We start from the raw sequence: 27,403 nt of genomic DNA on the forward strand, positions 1-27,403 counted from the left end.
GCAAAAGACTTCTCAACTTCTTTACTAGTCACAGGGATGAAATTAAACTATAAGAGATTTCACCTCATATCCAAAAGATTACCTTAATGTAGTATTGATGAGGATGTGGAACAGGATCTGGTGGTAGAAGATGTATTTCATCGTATTTAGGAATAATGCAGCACATTATAGTACAGCCAAAAGTAAAATTAAGGATAAGGGACTATTGTATAGGATATAAAAATCTTTTGAGGGGAAAAAATAGCATTTTAACGCTATATTACATTTGTTTTAATATTATAGATTACAAACCAAAGGAAAATATGACCATGTCAACAAATGTTTTTATAATATAAAGAATTAAAAACTGATAGGACCAACAGATAGTGTAATGGTTATGTCACTGAACTCCCGCATGGCTGACCGTGGTTCATGTCCTGGACCAGGTGGCTTCAAACTTACGCAAGGTGCATGTGCGTGTGTACCCACACTGCTGAGAGGAGAATGGAGGAGAAGAGATTGCAGCGTGACCATCCCCCACTCCGGGAGGCAATTTCTCACTTTCTATCTCTCTGTCTCTCTGGCAAGTGCACATGCCCTATAGCAAACATCTCTCTATTAAAAAAAAAAGAAAAGAATTAAAAATGGCTTTTGAAAAAATAAAAACCAAGTTTGGTTTTATCAAAAGTAAATAAACTAAAGCACAGGGAGTTAAATAATTTTATAAGAATATCACAGATCAGTGACATAATAGTAAAACATGATGCTGTGCAAGGCTGATCCACATGAGAAGGTCCCCAGTTCATGTCTGAAGACCTCCCTGAGAACACCAAGAATGCATATACCCATGATCCGGGGCTGGCTAAGGCTGGGGTGGGTCATGGCATTGAAAGCCTATTGGAGGTACTATCTCTCTGTCTCTATCTCCGTGTGTCTCTCATGGGAAATATATGTTTTTTAAAAAAGAAGGAATTGAAATAAAGTATATAGTTCATCATTTCTAGCTCAAGATTCTGTACACTAAATTATAATATCAGCAACCTTTTTTTTTTTTTAATGTTAAGTGAATAGTAGTAGCCTTTAGTCCTAATGCTATGGGCTTCATTTCCTTAACTGCAAAATAAATACAATTACATGAAAAGCCCTTGAGGCACCTTTAATCTCGAATGAAATTCGATTCTGTATCTGAAGCTGCTCTCACTGACCTCCGGAACCACAGTCATTTTTCCTCTGAGGACCTCCTGTCTGAACCCACTATTTATCTTAACAAACGGGTCATGATCATGTTGCCACATTGTACCTTTACTTATCTTTTCATAACTATATCCTCTATCTCCAATTCAGTTGTATTCTTTTTGAGATGCAAACCTTTTCTCATGTGCTTTGTATTTGTAAATTTTGGACTGTAAAACACATTTTTAATACCATTTTCTTTCCCTAAGAGCACCCGGCATAGTGATTTTTACAGTGTAGGTACAAAACTAGATGCATGGTGATAATGTTACAGTGTACAAAACAGGACCAGCTCTCAGAGCTGTAGTAATGTGGACATAGGATTCTACCTCAGAAACACATACGTTTGTTTTCTTTTGTTTCAGAAAGACAGCACAAAGCGAGTATTTTCTGGCATTCAGCCTACAGGAACCCCCCACCTGGGCAATTACCTGGGAGCCATTGAGAGCTGGGTGAGGCTGCAGGAGGAGTATGGCTCTGTGCTGTACAGCATCGTGGACCTCCACTCCATCACTGTCCCCCAAAACCCAGCTCTCCTCCACCAGAGCATCCTGGACATGACGGCTGCTCTACTCGCCTGTGGCATAGACCCAGAGAAGAGCATTCTTTTTCAGCAATCCCAGGTCAGCTTCTCAAATTAGAACTGAGAAAACTTTCATTTTAATTTTATTTAAAGAAAAATATGAATGGTTCATAACAGCTCCTGTTTGTGATCTTTTAAAAAAATTATTTGCGGGCAACTTCATCAAATGTGATTGTTTGGGTTTAATGCTTTACCTATATTCATATCATTACATTGCGGTAGCATTTTTCAATTTCCCTCCACTGTATTTGGTAAGTTTATAGTCTTTCCTATACTAAAAAGTTCTATCTCATTAGTACTTTTAACTCTGGCATTATTTTTCTTGTCGAGTCACGTTCAAAATGATGAGTTCATGCTGTTAACTAACAAGTGATTTTACATAATTCCAATATTGCTTTGCTGAGTATTGCATTTGGAAGGCTTGCTGGATACTTCCCATTGTTCATTCTTTGTATAATAGCTTTGGAGAAGGTTTGATAGAACACGCTGGGAAACTGGAAGACGAAGTTCCAATGTTTTGTGTCTAAGCCAAGAAGGCTTCAGAACAAAGCCAAAATATTTGACTCATATCTTCATTATGGATGAATCGTTATTTTTGGACAAGCAAATGACCTGGCCTGGAGACAAAGCAATTAAGAACACCGTAGCAAAGAATAGGAAAATTCTAACTGAATCATACCCATCCTGTATATCTACTTTAACTTTGTGACAAAGCCCCAACTAAGGAGTGGTATGTTATACATATTATGGTCCCTGTTAATGTGTATGCATATAAATGACTTTCCCTGACCGTAAAGCTTCTGTCATTATTTTTATGTTTTATTACCCACAGAACTTAAGATAATGATTTACACAGAGCAATCAGTTTAAAAATGTCTAATATTTCATATAAATGTATCTTTGAATAAATAAATACTGTTATTAACTTAAACCTGTTGCCAAAATGGACATAATTTGATAGAATAGTGCTCTCTCTTCCTCTGTCTCTCTCTCTCTCTCTCTCTCTCTCTCTGGTGAGGGCATGTACCTGCTGGCAATAAAAAAAGAAAAAAAAAAATTGGGGACCAGCAGTTGCCATAATGGCTATGTCACTGGACTCCCATGTAGTCGACTGTGGTTCGAGTCCCAGACCCAGTAACTTAAATTCACTGGGCATGTGTGCATGCGTGCCCAAGATCCCGAGAGGAGAATGGATGGAGGAGAAGGGATTGCGGTGGGGCCTTACCCACTGGGGGTGATTTCTCGCTTTCTGTCTCTCTGTCTCTATCTGTCTTTCTGGTGAGCGAACGCACCCTATAGCAAGAAAAAACCTCTCCAAAAATAATTTTTTTTAAATATCTAAGAATAGAATAGTATACTGTACTCTCATCATTTACTAATATTTTCTGATTTAACTCATCAATGTTATTTTCCTTAGTATAAAAGCAGATACCATACATCATGGCATTTTGCTCCCTAAATACTTTGGTATATTTCTCTATAAATTAAGAAAATTTTCTTACATAATCACTATACTGTCATCACACATAACACAGTTAGTGATAACTGCCTATTATCATCTAATACCTATTTCTGTGATTCTCAAAAAAATGTATTTTTTTAAGTTTATTTATTTATGTATTTTTTTCTTCCATGAATAAGAGTCAGAGAGAGACAGAGAGCCGGTATCACCACCAACAGGGTCAATTTGTTTTTAATTTTTCATTTTAGAGACTAGGTCTCACTAGGTTACCCAGCCTGACTTCAAAATCATAGTCTTCCTGCCTCAGCCTCCCAAGTAGCTAGCTTACAGGTGTGTGCTGCACTGTCCAGTTACTAACAAGGTCTACACAACATGATCCAACCCGGCTTCAGCCAGCCCCAGATTGAGGACATGCACATGCCTAGTGTGTTCAAGGAAGTCTCCAGACCCAAACCTGGGACCTTCCTATATACGTGCCAGTGTTGCAGAACACTGAGTTACCACTGTGCCATCATCCAGTACCTCTGCCCCAGATGTCTTGTGTAGTTGGCTTGTTTGAGTGAGATCTATCAACATCCACACAGTAACACTTTATCATAAACCTTAAGTCTCTTTTGTGTGTCTACTTTTTGATTTGTTGATCAAGTTTTATTTCCTGTAAAATTAGTCCTTCTAAACTTAAAAAAAAATTTTAAACTTTGTTTTTTATTTTTCAGAGAGATTTATCTTCTGTGTTCCTTTTATTTTTTAAAAACTTATTTTATTTCAATTTATTTATTTATTTTAATTTGACTAGAGCAGGACAGAATGTGAAAGAAAGAGAGAGGGGGAGAGAGAGAGAGAGAGAGAGAGAATAAAAAAACAAACCACCAGGTCCAGGACTTGAATTCCAGTCAACCATGTGGGAATCAGGTGCCCTTAACCACCATGCCACCTGCCAGTCCCCAGAGAGATTTGTGCTATAGGACATGTGCACTTGCCAGAGACACACAGAAAGACAGAGAGAAAGAAAGTGCGAAACCAACCCCCAGCAGGGGATGACTATGCCACAATCCCTTCTCCTCCATTCTACTCTTGGGATTTTGGGCACATACATGCTCCCAGCATGTGTGTTTCAAGCCACTGGGTCTGGGCCTCAAACCGTGGTTAACCATGTAGGAGTCCAGCATCTCAACCACCACACCTGCTATGGCCCCTAAATTTTGATTTTTATGCTTCCATTTTGCATGCCTTTGATATGTTGATCAGGCTTTATTTGCTATAATGTTAACTCTTTTGTACTTAAAAATAGATAAGTTTTTGTTGAGGCCATGCATCAATCTGTGTTAAATGTTTAGTGACTATAAACTACTGTCCCATATAATTCCTCATCACTACTTTCATTAGTTTGTGTAGAAACTATACTTGCCTAGTGACCATGGAATACCTAGAAAGGAATGTGAGACATCAGTTCTTTTAGAATGTCTAGAAGGCTCTATGTTGTTCATGAATCATGATGATGGAAAGATGCTCCATATTAAAACTGTGGCTGCTTGGGATCAGCAGTTAGCGTACTGTCTATGTTGATGGACTCTCATGTAGTCGACCACGGTTCACATCCGGACCCAGTGGCTTAAAACTTACACCGGGTGCGTGTGTGTGTGTGTGTGTGTGTGTGTGTGTGTTTGTGCCCAAGATCCGGAGAGGAGAATGGAGGAGAAGGGATTGTGGCGTGGCCATCCCCCCTGGGGGTGGGTGATTTCTCGCTTTCTGTCTCTGTCTGGTGAGCGTACATGCTCTATAGCAAAAACCTCTTCAAAAAAAAAAAGAAACTGTGGCTGCTTCAGCCTGTATGGGTCATGGGGACACATCAGGTAGGTCGTCTGACAGAGATCAGGGACTTTCTCATGGGAGTCCACCTCACAGAGCATCACATCTTACCACCCTACCATGGTCTGGTGCCTTGATATAGCCACTCTAACAGTTATAAGGTAATCAACCTGTGGATTTCCAAAAGATGGAATAACCATAGCACTTTTAGATTTATGGGAAAAAATTTTTGGAGCTAGCCAGTGGCATGGTAGTTATGGCAGGCCAATACCACAAAGATACACAGCATGGGTTTAGATGTGTGTCTGGCAAGCATGTGCACCATATAGAAAAACTGAAAAAAAAATTTGAAGTCACATTTATTAGGAAGGTAATATTTTTTAAATGTACATCCCACCATTATATTACTCTATAACTCGCATCATGTTTTTTGAGTGTACATGTAATACATTGCAATCAAATCAAGGAATTATCGCATATACTATTTTCAAGCAAGAATTTCACATTTTGTAATCTGTTAAAAAATTCTTTTCCTGGGACCAGCAGTTAGTGTAACAGCTATGTCTTTGAACTCCCATGTAGTTGACTGTGGTTCAAGCCCCAGACCTGGTGGCTTAAATTCATGCCGGCCACGTGTGTGTGCATGCCCAAGATTCTGAGAGGAGAATGGAGGAGATGGGATTGTGGCATAGCCATCCTCCCTGGGCGCTAATTTCTCGCTTTCTGTCTCTCTGTCTTTCTGGCGAGCGCATGCACCCTATGGAGAGAAAAAAAAAACCTCTACAAAAAGAAAAGTTCTTCTCCTTGACCCTCTCTCTCACCCACCCTCTACCATCCATTCCCCTATTTATTTTCCCTACTCTCATATCTTCGAATCTTTCAATATCTCCCACAAAGTGCAGGCATTAGGTTGAGCAGAGATAAATAATGTGTGTCTTTCAAAGGCTGGCTTACTTCACTTAGCTTTATGTCTTCTATATTCTTCCACTTTGAATCAAATGACAAGATCTTATTGTTACTGCTCCTTATGGCTGAGAAGTATTCCATAATATATAGGTGCCATAGTTTTTAATCCAGTCATCAGTATTTGGGCACTTAGGATGATTCCATGTCTTAGCTATTGTAAATAGTGCTGCAATAAACATGGATGTCAAGTATCTGACTGTTTTCCTGTCCTTTGGGTAATTATCAAAGAGTGGGATTACTAGGTCTTACGGTAGTTCTATTTGTAGGTTTTTGAGAAACGTCCATATTGTATTCCACAGTGGTTGTACTCATTTACATTCCCACAACAGTGTAAGAGGGTTCTCTTTTCACCACAGCCTAGACAGCACTTGTCGTTCTTTACTTTCTGCGATCATAGCTATTCTGACTACAGTTAAATGGTATCTCATTGTGGGTTTGGTTTGTATTTCCCTTATACTAAAAGTAATTGAAGGGACTGGCAGATGATGTGGTGGTTAAGGGTGCTGTACTCCCACGTGACTGACCACAGTTCGAGTCCTAGGTCTGACGAAGAACATTACAATAATTTACTGAGCTCCTCTTCAGTACACATACTGGCTTTAATCTCAGTGGAGAAAGTGCTACCGGGTCAATGTCTGTCTTGGATGTTGAGATGGACATTTGTGTGTAGAGGGTCCAGCAGATGGCATGATGGTTAAGGCACTGGACACTCCCACATGGCTAACCCCGGTTTGAGTCCTGGCCCTGGTGTCTTTGTGTGTGTGTGTGTGTGTGTGTGTGTGTGTGTGTGTGTGTGTGTGTGTGTGTGTGTGTGTGTGTGTGTGTGTGTGTGTGTGTGTGTGTTTGTGTGTGTGTACGTGTGTGTCTGGTCAAATTAAAATAAATGAATGAATAATTAAAATCATATAAATAATTATAAAAAAGATTAAAAATATAACTTAGAGGTCAATTAGCTATATTTTTGAAAGTTTTTTATTCCTTTATACTAGGAGTGTCATAGTGGATTTTAGCATTTAATTGATCATCAGATATGTAACAGAGAGAATAAGCATTTAGAAAACAATTATATTTAAAGTTTTAGGAGCCAATGCCAATTAATATTAATTATGCCTACTTCCCCTTCACACACATTTATTTCCAAGTAAAAGTAAGAATTTTTGAAATTGTTAGAGAAACGTTCTCTGTTAGATAAAGTGTTCTTTCAGTGTATATCCATATAAGCGAAGTACTTACAGTGAAATTATAAAGACTGTTTTCTCATGTGCTGTTATACATCAGAAAATGTTTCCACAGTGATTTCAAATAGCTAAAGAACTTAGCTATGTTATAATGGTGATTTTTACCAATAATTTTCATCTCCAATCCTTTGCATTCTTTCTCAGCAGTCTGACTGGAACAATTCAGACTTACTGAAGATTTTTCTCATTATTTTCTTTTTCTTTCTCTCCCACTGGCCTCTAGTCATGGTGCTTCCCTAAAATATGTTTGCCATATGTGGGAAATTTTACAGACCATCTCCTCTGATAGGTGTGTGTGTATGTGTGTGTGCTTATGTGTGTGTGTGTTTTAGAGAGAAACGAGGGCAGTAGGAGAGAGCGGGAGAAAGAAGAGAGAGAAGGAGTCTCTGTGTGTGTTTGGCCAAGGTTTTCGTTGCAGTGCCAAAGTCAATGGTCTTTTATTGCGAGCAGGCCTGAGTGCAGATCCAATCTGAGTCCCACAGCTGTTTCTGAGGGGCAGGTCTTCTTCCATCATTACTTTCCCTGCGATCTAATCACCCTGCAGATGGAAGATGAAAAGTGGAGGATATGGCTTCAGGCACTGGCTTTTTGCCAAGGCTAAGAGAAAAGGACAGTTTGGCCATCAGACATCATGTTACAGAGGGTCCAAAACAGTCCAGGGAAAAGTCAAGAGCGGAAAATGGAATCTGCAGTTTTGGAATGTGACCTCCATCTTTAATTAGAGTTCCGTTTTGTTTCTCAGGAAATGAAAATCAATATTAATAATAATAGTGAAGGGGACTATGGAAGAATCCGTTTCTGAATAAAGGTCAAACTACAAAAATGATTGCTCTCTGTGCACAAATAAACTTATACCTGACCCATTGTCCCTCCCTTAAAGTTGTAAGAACCAAGGCTAATTGGACAGAGCGTCTCTAGAGTCTTCATTCACGCTGGTAATTTTGGAGGCATATTTATATTTGTTGAACTCTCAGGGTTGTTAGTTACCAACAGTAGGTGCATGGTCAGCTCATAATAGAAGGGGAGCAAACAAACATCAGTATGCATTAAGGGATTCGGGAAGTGTCCATAAAATTGTAATTATCTCCGAACTTCCTAGGGGCAAATAAGAATCTAACTGGCCTGAGGCATAAATAATGAGAAGTGGGGTAAACTATGTAGCCACGTTCTTCATGCACTTCTTTCACACTTTCCACTAGTACCACTTCCTTGCGTAGATCTATCTATATTTCTTTGTAAATTGATGAGCAATTGTGTTGCCTCAAGCCTGGTTATAAGAACAGGTCATAGCTTAATTTTACCTTTAAAAAAAAAAGTATTATTTTCTTACTATCAGAGCAAGAGTCGAAGAAGTATAGGATTTGGAGTCAGACATACTTGGCTTGAATCTCCTTGTCACTTCTTATTGGTCATGACATCATAGGCAAGTTATTAAGCTCTCCAAAGCCCTTTCTACTATCTATAATAGGGGTTTAAGTAAGATGATGTGTATGGCAAATGTTCACTTTCTATCACTCTACCCCACTATGCAAATAATCCCCAGTAAACCCCATCACAATCTCCCTGAAATTGTCAAGTGTTTGTATAGAGGGAGAGTGAGACTGGAAGATGAAGATCAAAGTAGTGATCATGCTTCTGTTTATCCTCAATAATAAAATATTTTCAGAAGATTTTGTTGTTGAGGTTTTTGGGGGGTCTTTTAAAGAAAGATTTTAAACATGCAAAAGATGAATGACTGCCTTTTGAAATGCTAAAACTTTGCTATACTTGTTTCTTTTAGCTTTTGTGGTTTTTTTTTTTTTTTTTTTTTTGAGGTTTTCACTATAGGGCATGTGCGCTCGCCAGACAGACAGAGAGAGACATAGAGACAGAAAGTGAGAAATCATCCCCCAGCCCTCTGGTCATGCCTCAATCCCTTCTCCTCCATTCTCCTCTCGGGATCTTGGGCACGCACACACACGCGCCTGGCGTGAGTTTTATGCCATCGGCTCTGGGACACAAACCGCGGTCGACTACGTGGGAGTCCAGCGACATAGCCATTATGCTAACTGCTGGTTCCCATGTAGCTTTTGTTTTTTAAGAAATAAAACATTACAGGAGCCAGCGGGTGGTGTGGTGGTTAAGGCTCATGACTCCCACATGGCCAACTATGGTTCGAGTCCTGGACTTGTCTTGCTTTCTTACTCCCCCCCATCCCGTCTCTCTCTGGTCAAATTAAAAAATAATAATAAATAAAATTAAATAATTATTTTTTTCTTCTTTTTTAGAGATTTTTGCTATAGGACATGTGTATTCACTGGAATGACAGAGAAACAGAGAGACAGAACGTGAGAAATCACCCCCCAAGAGGGATGGCCATGCTGCAGTCCCCTCTCCTCTATTCTCCTCTTGGGATTTTGGGCACACACTCACACATACCCAGCATGAGTTTTAAGTCACTGGGTCTGGGACTCAAACTACGGTAGACTATGCGGGAGTCTAGCAGCATAACTGTTATACCACCCACTGGTTCCTAAATAGATAATCCTTAAAAAACATATTTTTTTTTTTTAAAGAGAGGTTTTTGCTATACGGCATGTGCGCTTGCTAGAGAGAGAGACTGAAAGCAAGAAATCAGCCCCCAGATGGGATGGCCATGCTGCTATCCCTTCTAATCCCTTCTCTTCCATTCTCTACTTGGGATTTGAAGCACCCATGCACACACACCCAGTTTAAGTTTTAAGCCACTGGGTCTGGAACTTGAACTATAGTTGTCTATAAAGCTACAATAATTGAGTTTGGTATGAACATGAGGATAGACTTATAGATCAGTGGAAAGGAGTAGGGAGTCCAGAAGTAGACTCACATAAATACGGTCAAATGTCTTCATCAATTATGTCAAAGCAATCCAGTGGGGAAATGACAGTCTTTATAGCAAATGGTGTTAGGTCATCAACTAGTGAGGAGAAATGAACCTTGACTTTTATCTCACACCACTGACGAAAAAAAATCAGCTTAAATCCATCACAGACTTAAATGTAAAACTAAAACTATAAATCTAGGGAAAAAAAAAAGGAAAATCGCTTGACCTGCAGTGTTAGCACAAATACTGTATCTACGTTAAGGTACTCCCTGCATCTTCCCCTTTTCCTTTTCTAATTTGAGTAACTGCCTGCCATAGACTTTGTCACTTCCAGCCTTTACAAACATTTAAACATACTTGCTTTTACAAACAACATTGAAACATACCTATGTTTCTTGGAGAGTTTCCCGTTTTATATCCAACTTCAAATTGACTTCTTCAATTGTTACTTTTCTTTCTTAGCCTTCTAAATCTCTTTGCCCTCTAAATCTCTTAACTTTCTAAATCTCTTAGCTTTCTAAATCTTTACTTCCAAGTCTCTTAGTTTTTAAATTTCTTTCTAAATCTCATTTTCTCAATCTCTTCTAAATTTCTAAGCTTTCTAAATCTTAGTTTTGTACTTTCAACATACAGGACAACATTTAAATACATATTTATCTCTCTCTCGGAGAGGCTCCCCTATTTTTTATGCCCGACTCTGAGTCTCTCAATTTTTACTTTCTTTTCTACTTTACTCTTATTTCCAGCTGGACGTAGGAGTGTCCACTCCCCTTATCTCCCATACTCAGCTCCCTTTTCAGGTGCCACGACGTACCACAGCCTTGCAGTGAAGAGACGGAGTGCCCCGAGGGGAAGGACTGTGGGTTGAGAGAGGATAGACAGAGAAAACGAGGGGCTGAGCAGACCAGGCGTCTCTGATGGAGGTCGCCCTGGTCCTCTGTGCTCCTTCTTTTGTAGGGGAGGCAAAGCCACGTGCTTTCTATATTGACTGCAGCTGTGGAGTATCTAAACAAGTCTCTCCTGGCCTCTAGTTAACACTCAGCTTTCTTCCATCTGTAAAGCCCAGCAATAGATTACATCTTTGTTAGAGCTTTTGCTTGCCCTGCAGTGTTAGCATAAATACTGTATCTACTTTAAGGCACCCCCTCCAGGCTTGTCCATGTGACTTGTTTTAGCCAATGGGCAGTGAGCAGGCATGGGGTATACCAGATCCAAGCAGAATCTTTAAAAGCCTTCCCATGTTTCCTCTAAATCTCTTGCTCTTTTTTGTCTGATATGAGAATGGTATGTTCAAAATAGGGGCAACTACTTCAGTTTGCATCCCAAAATTAGAAGACGTATAAAGTAGAGCATAGTCAATCTTTAGGTACCAATATGTAACATGAAGGACAATGAAATCACTTCTGTAAGCCTCTTTAATTTGGGGGTTGTTTGTTTTCCAGGATAGCCTAGCAAAAGCTCATGAAAATAATGCTACCGGTAAAGAAAAAAAAGATAGATATAAATATATACCATATGCAATACATTTCTGATGGAGATAACTTTTTTTTAGAGATTTTTGCTATAGGGTGCATGTGTTCACCAGAGAGACAGAGAAACAGAAAGAGAGAAATTATCCCCCAGGAGAGATGGCCGCACTGTAGTCCCCTCTCCTCCATTCTCTTCTCAAGACCTTGGGTACCCATGCACACAGTACCTGGCAACTCAAACCACAGTCGATTACATGGAAGTCCTGTAACATAACCATTATGCCACCTGCTGATCCTGGGGGGTGACTTTTAAGACAGGTGTAGGCTGATAGAAATTACTTATTTGACTTTGGAAGTATTATACTAAGAAAAAATATAAGACAATCCAAATGTGTACAGACAAGATATTCATTGATGAACACAAGTACTGACAGGAGGCAGACAGGTTTAAAAAAATTAGGAACTTATCACTGATATAAAGTTATTTTAATTAAAATCAGACCCCCCCCAAACAAGGCTCCTGTAAGGGCAGTTGTCATGGAGATGATAAGAATCTAATAAAAATAACTCAGCATGAAATTTCTAGTTTCCAAGAGGAAGCAATAAATGGGAATTTGTGAGTCTGAACAGTCTTCCAAGTAGCCTAACTAAAATGCATAGTACCTGATTCCTGGAAAGATCATTTATAGTGGGAAATTATAAAATCTTAAGGAACTTTGCATCTTAGAGGTTTGATCCAGATTTGCTGAACCAGCTACTTGCTCGATTGTGTGTGACTAATACTTAGCAGCTAGATCTTTTAAAATCATGCTATTCTGTACTCTTTGCATTGATTAAATATCTTTTTGGGGTTTTTTTGGAGAGATTTTTGCTATAGGGTACGTGCGCTCGCCAGACAGAGAGAGACATAGAGACAGAAAGCGAGAAATCACCCCCCAGGGGGGATGGTCACGCTGCAATCCCTTCTCCTCCATTCTCCTCTAGGGATCTTGGACACGCACGCACACGCGCCCGGCGTGAGTTTTAAGCCACCGGGTCCGGTACGTGAACCACAGTCAACTACGTGGGAGTCCAGCGACATAGCCATTACGCTAACTGCTGGTTCCCTTGATTAAATATCTTTGAGAAAAATTTAAATACAAGGAATGATATAACAACTATTCATGTTCCCAATACCAAGAATAAACATTAACCTTTTATATTTACTTTGACTTTATATATATACACACACACACACACACACACACACACGCACACACACATATATATATATATAAAACTAAATAGATACCTTAAAATTATGGATTGGGCCAGCTGATGGCATAGTGCATATGGCAGCTGGATTCCACATAGCTGACTATGCAGGTTGAGTCCTGGACCCAAGAGCTTGAAAAACATGCTAGACATGTGCGCACACATGCCTAAAACCCCAAGAAGAGAATAAAGAAGGGATTTGCCATCCCCACTGAGGGGGTAATTTCTCTTTTTTCTCTCTGTCTCTCTCTCTAGTGAGTGCACATACCTGTAGCAAAATTATTTTTTAAAATTATAGGTGAAGTTAAAGTTCCTTTTAATCCCTTACCTTGCCTAGTCCCTTTACTCCTCCTTTTGTCTGATTCCTCTATCCTCAGGTAATAGGAATCTTGGATTTGGTGTGTATCCATCTAGCTCATTTTTTACACTAGCTTCCTTGTATAGCTCCATGGATAGTCTGTAACATTCTTGTTTGTGTAGCCTAAAAAATATTACATAGGTGTTGTGATATTGTAGTACCTTTCCATACTTTTGCTTATCCACACAACAGTATGTTTTTGTGATTTATCTATGTTTCTACATATAAATCTAGCTCATTTATTTATTGTATCGCATGCCATTATAGAAGTATGCCACATTTTGTTTAAACATATCTCTATTTATGAACCTTTATTTTTACTTATGCCTGCATTTAACAAACATTTATTGAGCACTTAGTTTTTCTTAGGTTCCATGCTAGGTTCTCATGTTTTTTTTCAGTGAATAAATCAGACAAAATTTTTGCCAGTGTGGTACTTAGATTCTGTTGGGGTAACATGAGGTAAATAATAACCATAATAAGTTAAGTCAAATGCGAAGTATATTAGGTGATAAATGATGTGAAAAAAGATTAAGGAGAATTGGGAATGGGGTTGAAGGGAAAAGATTGCTATTTCAAGCAGTGTGGTCTGGGTGAGCTCCTTTGATAAGATACTATCTGAGCAATGACTTTAGGTGAGGGAGTTAACCAGGTGAATATTTGGGGGGAGAGAATTCCTATCAGAGAGAAGAGCCAGTACAAGAGCCTGAAGTAGTAATGTATGTGGCAGGTTCAGGGAACAAAAGAAGGCCAGGCTGAGTGGGGAGAGGAGCAAAGGAGGAAAGGAATAGGGTTTCAGTCACAGAGGTTACAGTGTTTAATGGGAGAAGACCATCGTGCCTGGTCTTGTAGGGCATTATGAGGGCCTTGGCTTTTACTCTATGGAAATGGGTTATTCTATAGAAATGGGAAGTAAATGAAGGATTTGAGAATCATGACTTGATTTCTGTTTTAAGAAGATCTCTTCAGCTGTTATATTGCTTGCTAGTAGATTGTAGGAACTAGGGTAGAAGCAGAGAGGCCACGTAGAAAATTCTTACCATAAACCAGGGGAGAACTAATGGTGCCTCAGGTCAGAGTGCTGGCATACAAGTGGTAAAAAGTGGTAGGATTCTGAATATATTTCAAAGGTAGAGGCAACAAAGTTTGCAGATGAGGGCTGGCAGGTGGTGTGGTGGTTAAAGGCACTGGACTCCCACATGGCCAACCAGGGTTCAAGTCCTAGATGATGGCTTCCTTTCTCACTTCTCTCTCTCTCTCTCCCTCGCTCTCTCTCGTGTCAAATTGGAAAATAATAATAATAAATAAATAAAGTTAAAATAAATTAATCCTTTTTTAAAAAAATTACAGGTGAATTAGACATAGAGTGTGAGAGAATATGAGGAGAGAAAAATGACTCTGAAGTTTTTGCCTAAGCAACTGCAAGGATGGATTTGCCATCAACAGAGATGGACAATCAACAGATGCCAACATCCATAGAGAGAGCAGGTTAGGAGTGGAGGATCAGGAGTTCAGCTTTGGACATGTTACTTCCACATAGTGATGCTGAATAGATAGTTGGATGTTTGAGCCTAGAATTTATCAGAGAGGTCTGGCTAGAGTTATGAGTTCAGAAGTCATTATGATACAGATTATATTTAAAGTAATGAGATAAGATAAAATTGCAAAAGGAGTGCAAGTAAAATACAATAGAAATAAAGAAACAAGGGCTAAAACCTGGGTATTGATTCAATTAAGAAGTCAGAAGAGGGACCAGCAGATGGCATATTGGTTCCATCTCTGGACTCCCACATGGTCAACCACGGTTTGAGTCCCAGACCCAGAGGCTTGAAACTCATGCCAGGCATGTGTGTATGTGCCCAAAATCCCAACAGGAGAATGGAGGAGAAGGGATTGCTGCATGGCTATCCTCCTGGGGGGTGGGAGGGGGTGGCGATTTCTTGCTTTCTGTCTGTCTGGTGAGCACACACATCGAATAGCAAAAATCTCTCTCAAAAAAAAAAAAGAGAAATAGTCACAAAAGGAGGCTGAGAAAAGAATCTATTGAAGTAAGGAGTAAAACTACAATTATGCAGTGTCTGGGAAAGTCAAGTGAAGAAAATGATCAAGGCAGAGGAAGTAATCAGTTGTATGAAATGCTGCTGAACATGTCAAGTAAGATAACGTCACCTTAATTGTTAGCATTGATGATAGTGATGAGCAGTTTCAGTGGAGTGGTAGGGGGGACAAATTGATTGGAATAAGCTTAAGTGAGAAGGGGGGCGGTCCTAAACACAGTGGCAACTCTGCTATCTTTATCTTTCTTCATTTCTTTGCACTAACCATGTTGAAAGGATCAAGAGTTGGCTTTGATTTGGGGGCCACCTAATTTTCATGTGATTTTTTTTTCATTTTGTTTCCTAATTCCTAATTCTTCAGCTATATGCAGCCTAATATTTATTAAGTCTATTGAGTTCTTTATTTTATGACTCAAATTATTATTTTTTTGAGAGGTTTTCGCTATAGGGTGCATGCGCTCGCCAGACAGACAGAGAGAGACAGAGAGACAGAAAGTGAGAAATCACCCCCCGGGGGGATGGTCATGCCACAATCCCTTCTCCTCCATTCTCCCCTCAGGATCTTGGGCACGCACGCACACGCACCCAGCGTGAGTTCTAAGCCACCGGGTCCGAGACGTGAACTGCGGTGGACAACGTGGGAATCCAGGAATATAGCCATTACGCTAACTGCTGGTTCCCACATTAATTATTTTTTTAATTGCCAGAGAGCACATGCACTCACTGAGATAGAGAGAGAGAGGGCGTGGGAGAAAGCATCCCTCAAGTGGAGGACGGTCATGATGCAATCTCTTCTCCATTCCTCCATCCTGCTGGGATTTTGGGCGTGTATGCACATGCATCAGGTGTGCAAGGGCCAGGAGTCGAACCGCAGTCAGCCATATGGGATCCATTTCCCTTAAGCTTACCACAGGACTGGCTCTGTGACTCAATTTTTATATTAATATTTTCAAGCTTTTTTCATACAAACCTTATATTTTGTGTAAAAATAGAGAATATTGTGAAATCATAAGCATATACAGCTCAATCCATTTTCATAAACCTAATTGACTTGTGTAACTAGTACACCAAATACCATTCCTTGCCCTTTCCAATCACTAAGCACTCTCTATTTATAGATGTTATATAGACAAAATTAATTATTCAGCATGTACTTTCAAAAAAGTATTTATTTAATTGTATTTGTTGTTATTATTTTGTATTATTTTTTAATTTGGCCAAAGAGAAAGAGAGAGAGTGAGAGAAGAGGAAAATGAGAAAACAAGCCACCAGGTCCAAGACTCGAACCACAGCTGGTCATGTGGGAGTCCAACACCTTAACCACCATGTCACTTGCTGGTCCAGTATGTACTTTATTCATTCAGTATGTGTCTGGCTTCTTTTACTTGACATGCTCATGAGATTCATTCATATTGTGGAATATAATTTTTCATTCATCTTCATTGCTGTAATATTTTAATATGAATGAATATACCACAATTTATTTATCCATTCTGCTATACTTGGATATATGGATTGGTTAGAATCAGAGGCTGACCGTTTAAATATTATCTTGCACAGGGACCAGCAATTGGTGTAATGGTTATGTTGCTGGACTCCCATGTAGTCGACCTGTAGTCCAGTTTGAGTCCTGGACCCGGTGGCTTAAACTCATGCCGGGTACGTGTGCATGTGTGCCCAAGATCCTGAGAAGAGAATGGAGGAAAAGGGACTGCAGCGTGACCACCCCACCCCCGGGGTGATTTCTCATTTCTGTCTCTGTGTCTTTCTGGCAAGTGAACGTAACCTAAAGCAAAAAGCCTCTCCAAAAAAATTTTTTTTCTTGCACATTTATTTTGGGAACATATGCACACATTTCTGTGAATATGTACCTGGAAATGGAATGCCCAGGTCACAGAATATATGAATGTTGAGTATTAGTAAACATCATCAGATTTTGAAAATTACTATACCAGTTTACATCCCTGCAACAGTATATGAGAGTTCCATTTGCTCAACCTTTTTGCCATACTGTTGGATTTTTCACTTGAATCATTTTGGTGAATATATATTTGTATTAATATTGTGGCTTTAATTTGAATATAATGCCTGCAATTTTCATTTTTCTGATGGTTAGTAAATTGGACTATTTTGATACATTAATTTATCATTCACATATCTTGTTTTGTTTGAATTACTTATTCATATTTTGATTAATTTTCATAGGTTATCTGGTTTTTTGTTAAAAATTCGAAGGAATTCTTTTTTCTTAAGAGAGATTTTTTGCTATGGGGTACATATGCTCACCAGAGAGACAGAAAGTGAGAAATCACTCCCCAGGAGGGATTGCCACACTGAAATCCCTTCTCCTCCAATCTTGTCTTGGGATTTTGGCCATGCATACACACGTGCCTAGTGTGCATTTTAAGCTACCAGGTCTGGGACTTGAACCACAATCAACTGCATGGGAGTCCAGCAACATAACCATTATGCCATCTGCTGGCCCCTGTAGGAGTTCTTTACATAGTCTCTATACTGATATACTTTGTGGAAGAATATATTGCATAGTTAATGCAAATTTCTTTGAACTCTTTAAGTGGGAATGTTTGATAAAGAAAAAGTTTGGCATTCTAATGTCATTTAATTTATCAAGGGTTTTTGCTTGATCTTTAGCATTTTAGAGCCTCTTAAAAATTTTCTGACTGGGAACCAGCAGTTAGCGTAATGGCTATGTTGCTGGACTCCCACGTAGTCGACCGCGGTTCGCGTCCCGGACCCGGTGGCTTAAAACTCACGCTGGGCACGTGTGCGTGCGTGCCCAAGATCCCGAGAGGAGAATGGAGGAGAAGGGATGGCGGTGTGACCATCCCCTCTGGGGGGTGATTTCTCACTTTCTGTCTCTCTGTCTCTCTCTGTCTGTCTGGCGAGCGCATGCGCCCTATAGCAAAAACCTCTCCAAAAAAAGAAAAATTTTCTGACTAAGGGAAATTTAAAATGAGGTTAACTGATGTAATTTTTCTGCAAATTTAAAAAATACTGATTATAATTTCAGGAAAACGTTTTAGCCTACTGTGAAGATATCAGTATTTTTTTCAAGAGTTTATTTTACCCATCACTTGTCCTCTTTCATTCACAAAAATTTCACAAAAATCAAACCTTGTATAACTTATGTATAGAAGAGCTTTCGTTTGTTCCTCTCAACCCAGCAATTCTGTTGAGTATATTTCTTATCCTTTTGTTTCTAATTGCCCTATCTTGTATTTTCAGAAATAACAGACCCCATTAGATGTGACTTTTCACTCAGCTAATTAGTGGCAGAACTAGCATTCAGAACTACACAGCCTTTACTTCAGAGATAGAGCTATTAAGCACTCTGCTAGCTTTTTTCTTTAATAATAGAAAGCAGGCATACATGTTCATGTGAGTCTGTGAAAGAGACAGAGAAAGAGGGGTACTCTTCAACAGATCATCACACTGCAGTCCTTTCTCCAGCCCTCTAGTTCATCAGGATCTTTGGTATCCTCATGTACCCAACAAGTTTTCTAGCCAACCCTGAAATCCAAATCCCCAGTTATCCATGTGGCTTCCAGCACTGCAATCCAGTATGCTACAGGACTACGCTACCTACGTTGGCCCACGTTATGCTTCTTGTCTGTCTTTTTATATCCTGCCTCTTAGTCTTCCTCCTCAGCCCACTGTAATTTAGCTTGCATGCAGATCACTCCTCTGAAACTGCTTTTGCCATATCATCAACATGTCAGTTGTCAGATATAATGGTTCTTATTCTTTTGCAGCCTTTGATATTGTTCATACATTCAGCAAATACTTATTGGGCACCATCAGTGCACCAGGCTGTGTTTTATAGCAGTAAATAGGCAAAATTGTTGTAGCTCAAGAGTACATATTTTTATCATCTGTTAATCAGTTTTTAAGAGATATTCTTTCTATAGCATGTGTATGCTTGCAGGAGAGATAAAGACAGAGACAGAAAGTAAGAAATTACTCTGGAGAGGGGATGGCCATGCCATAATCCCTTCTTCTCCATTTTCCCCTCGGGATTTTGGGCACACATGCACAAGCATCCACTGTGAGTTTTAAGTCACCAGGTCTGAGACTTGAATCACTGTCAACTACGTGGGAGTCCAGCCATGTAACCATTATGCCATCTGCTGGTTCCATTATCTGTTGTTATGAAAGAGTCAAAAGTCTTCAGTTCTTTTTCTGCTTGTTACTATTGACTTGTTTGTAGATGATTAATAACCTACTTTATTGTTTCATACGGTTTTTGTTGTTGTTGTTGTTGTTGTGATTAAAACAGGTTTTGTTGTTTATTTATGGCTTCACAACATATGAAAATATCATATTTACGTACTATTTTTGCTTCTTTCTCTAAATAGAAATCTGAACCTTTACAAGCAATTGCTGTGAATACAAGTCAGTGTACCAAATCCTGAAGCACACAGCCCTTCTTATAAAATTATTAAAGATGAGTTATGAAAAATTAATCATCTTTGATGTTTTACATACCTTTTCTGTATGAGGATAATTCGAATTAATTAGATACTCCCTATTTTGAAAACACCAGGAATCTCTCTGCAGAATATTAAGTTTTTTTCCATATGTTCAAATACAAATCTACTCCAAAGAAAATATTTAGCTCTGTGGAGACATGGTGGTAGCTTTTTGCATATCTTCAATGCTAAGCATTTGAGCCAGAGTTGAAGGAAAAGAATTGTTTTGTCTCTTTCCACATGTCTGTGGTTATTTTCTGTGTTTTCATTCCTTTCCCTCAGATCAGTAAAGAAGAAAGAAAAAAAATTATGTTTTCATGCCAAAAAATAGCTCTTGTTTTATTAGTTCTAATGGGAATGTGTTTTGCTTGATGATTGGAAGCAACTCTAATCCTCTTGCATACATCCAGGGTTACAGTTTTTGTCTGATAGCTATTTGTTTATAGCAGCAGTTAGCAATTTGCATGGCCAGTTCTGTCAAAGTCACTGTCATCTATGAAACTCAAATGTCTCTTGGAAGAAAGATGACAGATTCAGCCCAGCAATTTGCAAAACTTTCAAAGTGATTGCTTGTCAAACACTTGAAAAACAACACCCCTCTCTATAACTTCAGGGGGAAAAAATAAGAAATTATCTTACACCAGATGGCAATTCCTTGCAAGAAAAATAGGTCTGGACTGATTCAGCTCTATTCGTGTTCCTTTGCAAAATCCATAAAAATACACATTTGGGGCCACTTTTCAGGACTGGAAATAGTCTGCTTTGTAGAGGGAAATCATGTGGATGCAAAAAGCCACAGTCAATGAAGGTCTTAGATCCCAGGGTCCTGAAACGAGATGCATTGTACTTAAATGGTAGGTCATCACTTAGAACATGGCCTGGGCCCAAGAAACATCCCAGTTGTTGCCAGGCTTGGTTACTTGATTAAATTTGGTTAAAACCAAAACAAATTGGGGAAAGTTTATTATTTCTTGTTGACTAGACTTCTTTAGGGGAAAAAAAAGGAAGGATAAGAAAAAAAGAAAGAGCAACGAAGGAAGGAAAGAGAAAAGGGAAAATAAAGAGGAGGAAATTGGAACTAGAAACTATAAAAAAAGAAAGAGCAATGAAGGAAGGAAAGAGAAAAGGGAAAATAAGAGGAGGAAATTGGAACTAGAAACTATAAAAATGCCCTTTGGGATGATGGGATGATAAAGTAATTTCTAAATTTCAAGTCACTCTATATATGAAGAATTCAACCTTTCAACCTTTAATTTTTAAATCCAATAGCATTCTCTACCATTAACATGTAAGTTATTATAGCTGCTTTCATATATTTAGGTATTAATTAGAGAGGACTTAGAACGTGAGTGTTTGCGGGGGTGTTTTCTTAACAAGCTTGTCTTTGTTTTACTTACTTCTTTAGGTGTGGGGGGGTACCCTTGACAAGGTCTCGCCACACTGTGATCCTTTCAGCCTCCCAGCAAGCCATGATTACAGACACAAGCAGGCACACCTGGTGTGTTCAGGTTGACCCAGGATCCAAATCTCCAGCCTCCTGTGTGGTTCTCACATTGTATAACAGTGCCCTACCTCATGTGCCATGTAGCTGGCTCAGCTTAGCTTTTAAAAGGTGGAATAGAAGCCTCAGGACATCATAAAGTCTTTTCATGGAAGTTGTTGAAACGGAGTCTGATCAACCACTTGCTAGGGTTGTTGTGGAAAGGATTTAAATACCAGACTAAGTAACATGTCAGTTGTTTTTATGATTTCTTCTTCACCCAAGAGTCTATTCATCATAAATCAGAACTAAGTCCCCTTTACCTGTCTCTTTTTAAATAGTTTTGATTTGAGGCATTTTCAGCCATTGAAGGTAATACTTGCTATCTATTTTGTCTTATATAGAAGAAAACATTGGCCTCCTTTCTTAATATTCTGTTTTATTTCTCTAGGTTCCTGAACACACACAATTAAGTTGGATCCTTACCTGCATGGTCAGACTACCTCGATTACAACATTTACACCAGTGGAAGGTAAATGCCAGTGATTCAAATAATAAACAGAAAGGAAATTGTTTTCCCTTTCTGGTTACTTTTTATTGTCAGTCTGTGAGCTCCTGAGTTTATTCTCCTCCCTGGTCTGCTACTCACTAGTGACTGGAACAGCATCTTTACCCTCTAGGTTCAAGGTATTAAACAGAACATAAGAGGCTTCTCCAGGATTCCTTCCCACTTTCAAATTCTTTTAACTGTATGTTTTTACCCATGTATGATCAAATCAGAGTTACTTTTGGATAGACTTGGTAATGCTTGAATGATGGGTGTTCAATGTTTTTGCAATCTCTTGTGTATGTAGCATGGTTTTGAAAACACCAGACTCCACACAAGTTTGATCACCCATCAAAAATTGTTGGAACCAGGACCAGCAGTTAGCATAATGGCTATGTCGCTGAACTCCCATGTAGCTAACTGCAGTTCGAGTTCTGGACCCGGTGGCTTAAACTCACACCCAGCACGTGTGTGTGTGTGCCCAAGATCCTGAGAGGAGAATAGAGGAGAAGGGATTGTGGCATGGCCATCCCCAAATGGGGGTGATTTCTCGCTTTCTGTCTCTCTGTCTCTCTCTGTCTTTCTGGCGAGCACACGTACCCTATAGCAAAAACCTCTCAAAAAAAAAAAAAAAATCTTGGAACTTGGATGGAATGTGCTGCCATACCTACCATAACTCACCTGACCTTGCACTATCAAACTGCACTTGTTTTGCTCTTGTCAAAACTCTTTGTGTGTAATAACATTAAATTCCAGATGAGGTTGTAAATCAGCATCTTGTTCAGTTTTTCACTGATAAAGACCAGGTCCTTTTTTTTTTTTTTTTTTGGGAGAAGGGCACATGCACTTGCCAGAGAGACAGAAAGAGAGAAACCATCCCCCAAGGAGGATGACCACACCACAATCCCTTCTTGGGCATGCATGCACACACTCCCAGCATGAGTTTTAAGCTGCCAGGTTGGAGGACTCAAACCATGGTCAACTTCAGGAGGAGTTCAACAATGTAACCATTACGCCCTCTGCTGGTTCCCAAGGCAGGTCCTTCTATGAACAAAGAATTATGAAGCTCACTGAAAGATGGCAAAAGGTTATTGGGCATTATATCATTGATTGTTCTTTATATAAATAAATGATATTTGGAAACAGAAAAAATACATCTTGACTATTCTGACAACCCAATAGCACTCATCAAGATGGATATAGTGCCCTTCAAGAGACTTATAGTCTGTTTGGTTCAAGAGACTAGTAGTCTGTTTGGGAAGAGACAATTAAACAAGTAGTAAGAGAGTGCTATGTGGGTGGAATTGCAGTGCTGTGGGGGACTCTGATAAGAGAACATACCTTGGTTCAGTGAGGGTTGGAACAGCAGGCTAGAAGGATGGGGTCAGGGTTGTCAAGGTCAGCGTTACTTAGGGGATTAATGAATAACACCTACGGAAGGCATCTGGGGCACAAAATAGGCACTCAGCAAATATTAATATTCTCTGCATCTCCCCCCTTTTCTTGTAATTTAAAAATCCAGTATTCTAGTCTACTATTCTATTCATCAGAAAAGTCATGATACATTTTTGTATAGAAAAACAGAAAAATACATCATGACTTTTCCAACAACCAAATAACATGAAAAGACTGTAAGTCTAATGCAATAGGGACTTTAAAAAATTAATTGTTGGGGCCAGCAGGTGGCATGGTGGTTAAGGCGCTGGACACTCCCACATGGCTGACTGTGGTTCGAGGCCCAGACCTGACAGCTTGCTTTCTCATTTTGCTTCTCTCTGTATTTTGCTCTGGTCAAATTCAAATAAATAAATGAATAAATAAAATTTAAAAAAATTATTTTCCTAATTACTTATTTCCAGATTAAACTTTCAATTATATTTACCAGTGATAATTACAAACTAGCCTTTACTGTGAATATTTTAATACAGCGATGTACTGAGGAATTCTATGTTCACACTTTCAACTTTCAATGGCATATAGCACTGGTTGCTATAGGCCAAAACTTCTGGAGGGGTAACCAAAACAGTTAAATTTGTAACATAATTAGGGAATATTGCAATGAGATGATGAAAGAAAGCAGCTGTTACTTTTGCCCTTAAAGGAAATGTCTGCGAATTGGCGGGGGAAGACCAAGTTATGAGCTCACGAGCCTGGCACTCAGAATCATGAAAGTTTATAAATTCAGTTTTTCAGTTCATTTGGAAATAATTGACCTTGAGGGAAGTGATTCACATCAACTAAATAAATAAAACTTATTTGTACATTGAAATATCCATTTATTTTACATAAGATGCTATACCTCATTCTTGGAACTACTACACATAATATTATCTTCAAATAGGTATTTCTACCCAGAGAACTAAATTGTATGTCAGCAATGTTCAACTGCAGCGAGGAAGTTAATGTCACAAGGGTTTGTGTTCAATGGGGACACACTAGTACTTTATAGTTGGCACTTATTCCTCACCAGCTATTAAATATTTCTAATATCGCCATTCCACCAAATTCTTTAGAAGGAAATACTTTGGTTTATAAACCTACACTGCTCATTGGAGTCACTTACCCTTGCTGCTTTAGAATTCTTTTTCTTTTTTTTTAAGTTTTGTCATTGTTGTTGTTGTTATTGCAGGAGGTAGAGGGGGAGAGGAAAAGAGAGAGACAGGGACCCCCCACCCCAGGATTTTGTCACACCACAGTCTTCCCCTAGCCTTCCACCCATCACGTCCAAGTCAACCCAGGATCTTAATCTTGCTCCATACAGCTCCAGTGTCATGCAGTGGTGCCCTCCCGCTGGTACCACTGAGGCTAGGCCTGCTTTAGCCTTCTTCATCATCTAAAGATCAAGATAGATCATCAGAATTGGTTAGATTAAAATGTGTCTTAGTAGTTTCATTCTGTTTTTATACTCTTTTACTTACATTTAATTGCTATCCGTCTTCACGGGGTACAATACTGTTTTTCAAAGAATGCTTGCTGTGTGTGATAATCAATCAAGGCTATTACCTAATTCATCATCTTCAGCAAAGAACATTGTGTTCTGCACCTCTCTCTTCATTCTGCTAGGTTTGTTTTATTTTGTTTTGAGATTATGGGTATGTTTTATTTTTTAAATGACATGATTTTTGTCTTCCGTGTTTTTAAATGTGATTTTAAGGGGACATTCCAATTTCGTTAATAGCATGGTACAAGATTTGGGGTGGGGGGGTTCTACAGATAAATAAAAGGATTTTTTATGTTAACTCATGTTAATTTGTAAAAATTTAATTTCACAATAATGTCTCATCTTGCCTGTGAAATCTGGAATTTATTGATTTGTGACCTAGAAAACTCCTATGTCCTTATTTTAACAAAATGCATAAGGAATAATGGCAGTGTAAGATCCTTTAAAGAAACAGTTCTGAAGTGTATTTATCTTATTCTTACCTAAGCCTAGAGCAAGCCTGCTAGAAGATGGCTAGAATTGCTAAAAGGACTAAAATATAATCTTATTGCAGGTGACTTCAGGTCATACATTCTTTACTTCAAAACTTTCTTAATTTAGCAGTTTAATTAGGCTCAAATCAGATTTCTGCCCCTCCTCTCTTTTTGCTCCCCACAGACAAAGTCAGCCAAGCAGAAGCAAGATGGGACCGCAGGCCTGCTCACATACCCAGTGCTCCAGGCAGCTGACATTCTGTTGTACAAGTAAGGAGAGAGCCCACTCCTGGGACTGGGCGTACTCATGATGGCAAGAAAGTGTTTTACTCTGACAACATCTTGGTTCATGGGGGGAGAGGTTCAGAAACAGTCAGGCATGTGAATCAGTTTCTATCTGCTCTCCAGTGATAACATTTAAGTGTTATTAAATAGCACTTACTATGTGTTGGATACTGTTATAAATGCTTTATAAACACTAATTCTTACAATATCCTTAGAAAATTTACACCATAATCATCTCCATTTTACAGATGAGGAAACCACACGCCAACCAAAGTTTCAGTCTCAGACTAGGCAGTTTGTTTTCTCTGTCTCTTGCTGGTGAAATTAAAAAATAATAATGATAATAAAAATAAATAATTAATTATACAAATAATAGGAATAATAACCATCTTGGCACAAGTTGGCCCCATACATCAAATGTATGGTGAGATCACTGATACATTACAAACAATTTATAATTCCCCCAAGAAATCAGCAGTCCACAAATGATAACTTTTTTTTTTTTTTTGCTATAGGGCTCATGTGCTCACCAGAGAGAGAGAGAAAAAACATGAGAAATCATCTTACAGGGGGGATGGGCATTCCACAATCCCTTCTTTTCCAGTCTCCTCTCAGGATTTTGGGTGTGCACATACACAGACCCAGAGTAGTTTTTAGGCCTAAGGGTCTAGGACCCAAACCATGCGGTCACTCATGTGGGATGCAGTCCCTTAACCTCCATGCTACCTGGTAGCCCGGGTAACTCACTTTTTTTTTTTTAAAGAAATTATTTATTTTATTTTATTTATTTATTTTTAATTTAACCAGAGAAAGAGAAAGTAAGAAAGCAAACCACCAGGCTCAGGACTCAAACTGCAGTCATCTGTGTGGAAATTCAGCACCTTAGCCACCACGCCACCTGCCAGCCCCTAATTCTTTTTTTTTTCCCCCCTAAATAAGTCAGGTAGTTTTTTTTTTTAGAATTATTTTATTTAACTTTATTTATTTATTTTTAATTTGACACACAAGATTGACAGAGAGAGAGAGAGAGAGAGAAAGCCAGAAAGCCGAGTGCCAGATCCAGGACTCGAACCGCCATTGGCCATGTGAGAGTCCAACGTCCTTAACCATCATGCTACCTACCAGCTCCTAGGTAACTCATTTTTAGGAAATGATGAAATAAGAACCAGCAGGTGGGGTGGTGGTTAAGGCGCTGGACTCCCACATGGCCAACCATGGTTCGAGTACTGGACCTGATGGCTTGCTTTTCCACTTTCTCTTTCTCTTTCAGTTTCTCCCTCTGGTCAAATTAAAATAAATAATGAATAAATAAAAGTAAATAAAATAATTACAGAAAAAAGATGTGGCTTTTAAAAAAAATAGAGAAGAAGTGATGAAATAATGTTGAAGGTGATATCCACAGTAGCAGACCATCCACACCAATTTGTGAGTAGAGATTTAGTCTTGTTCATGCCTTAATTGAGCAGGACCACTTATTAACAGCAGAAACAGTAGCCAATTCATAGACACTAGCTAGACTAATTAAGAATAAAAGAGGGGCTGTGAGGTGGTGTGGTGGTTAAGGTGCTAGACTCCCACATGGCCACCTGTGGTTTGAGTCCCAGAACTGGTGGCTTGCTTTTTCACTTTCCCTTTCTCTTTCTCTGTCTCTCACTGGTCAAATTAAAAAAAATGAATGATAATAAATAAAAGTAAATAATTCTTAAGTTAAAAAAAAGAATAAAAGAAAGAAGACCCAATAAATAAAGCCAGGTATGAAAAAAGGAGCTGTTACAGCTTATTTGATATAAATACAAAGGCTCATTGAGGATTATTATCAACAGCTATCTGACAACAAAATAGAAAACCTAGGGCAACCAGCAGTTAGCGTAATGGCTATGTCACTGAACTCTCATGTAGTCGACCGCAGTTCAAGTCCCGGACCTGGTGGCTTAAAC

General features: G+C 39.0%; 1 protein-coding gene across 1 annotated transcript in view; it reads left to right on the forward strand.

Moving 5' to 3' along the window:
* WARS2 (tryptophanyl tRNA synthetase 2, mitochondrial) overlaps window positions 1-27,403 on the forward strand; it is a 90,416-nt gene that overhangs the window by 51,398 nt on the left and 11,615 nt on the right. The window contains exons 2-4 of the mRNA XM_006166301.3: window positions 1,578-1,835; window positions 21,672-21,752; window positions 25,366-25,451. Of these exons, the coding sequence (XP_006166363.1) occupies window positions 1,578-1,835; window positions 21,672-21,752; window positions 25,366-25,451 (425 nt within the window). The remainder of the gene's footprint in view (window positions 1-1,577; window positions 1,836-21,671; window positions 21,753-25,365; window positions 25,452-27,403) is intronic.

The sequence above is a fragment of the Tupaia chinensis genome, unplaced genomic scaffold (assembly GCF_000334495.1).
Source record: "Tupaia chinensis unplaced genomic scaffold, TupChi_1.0 Scaffold144247_1, whole genome shotgun sequence".
Lineage (NCBI taxonomy): Eukaryota > Metazoa > Chordata > Mammalia > Scandentia > Tupaiidae > Tupaia > Tupaia belangeri.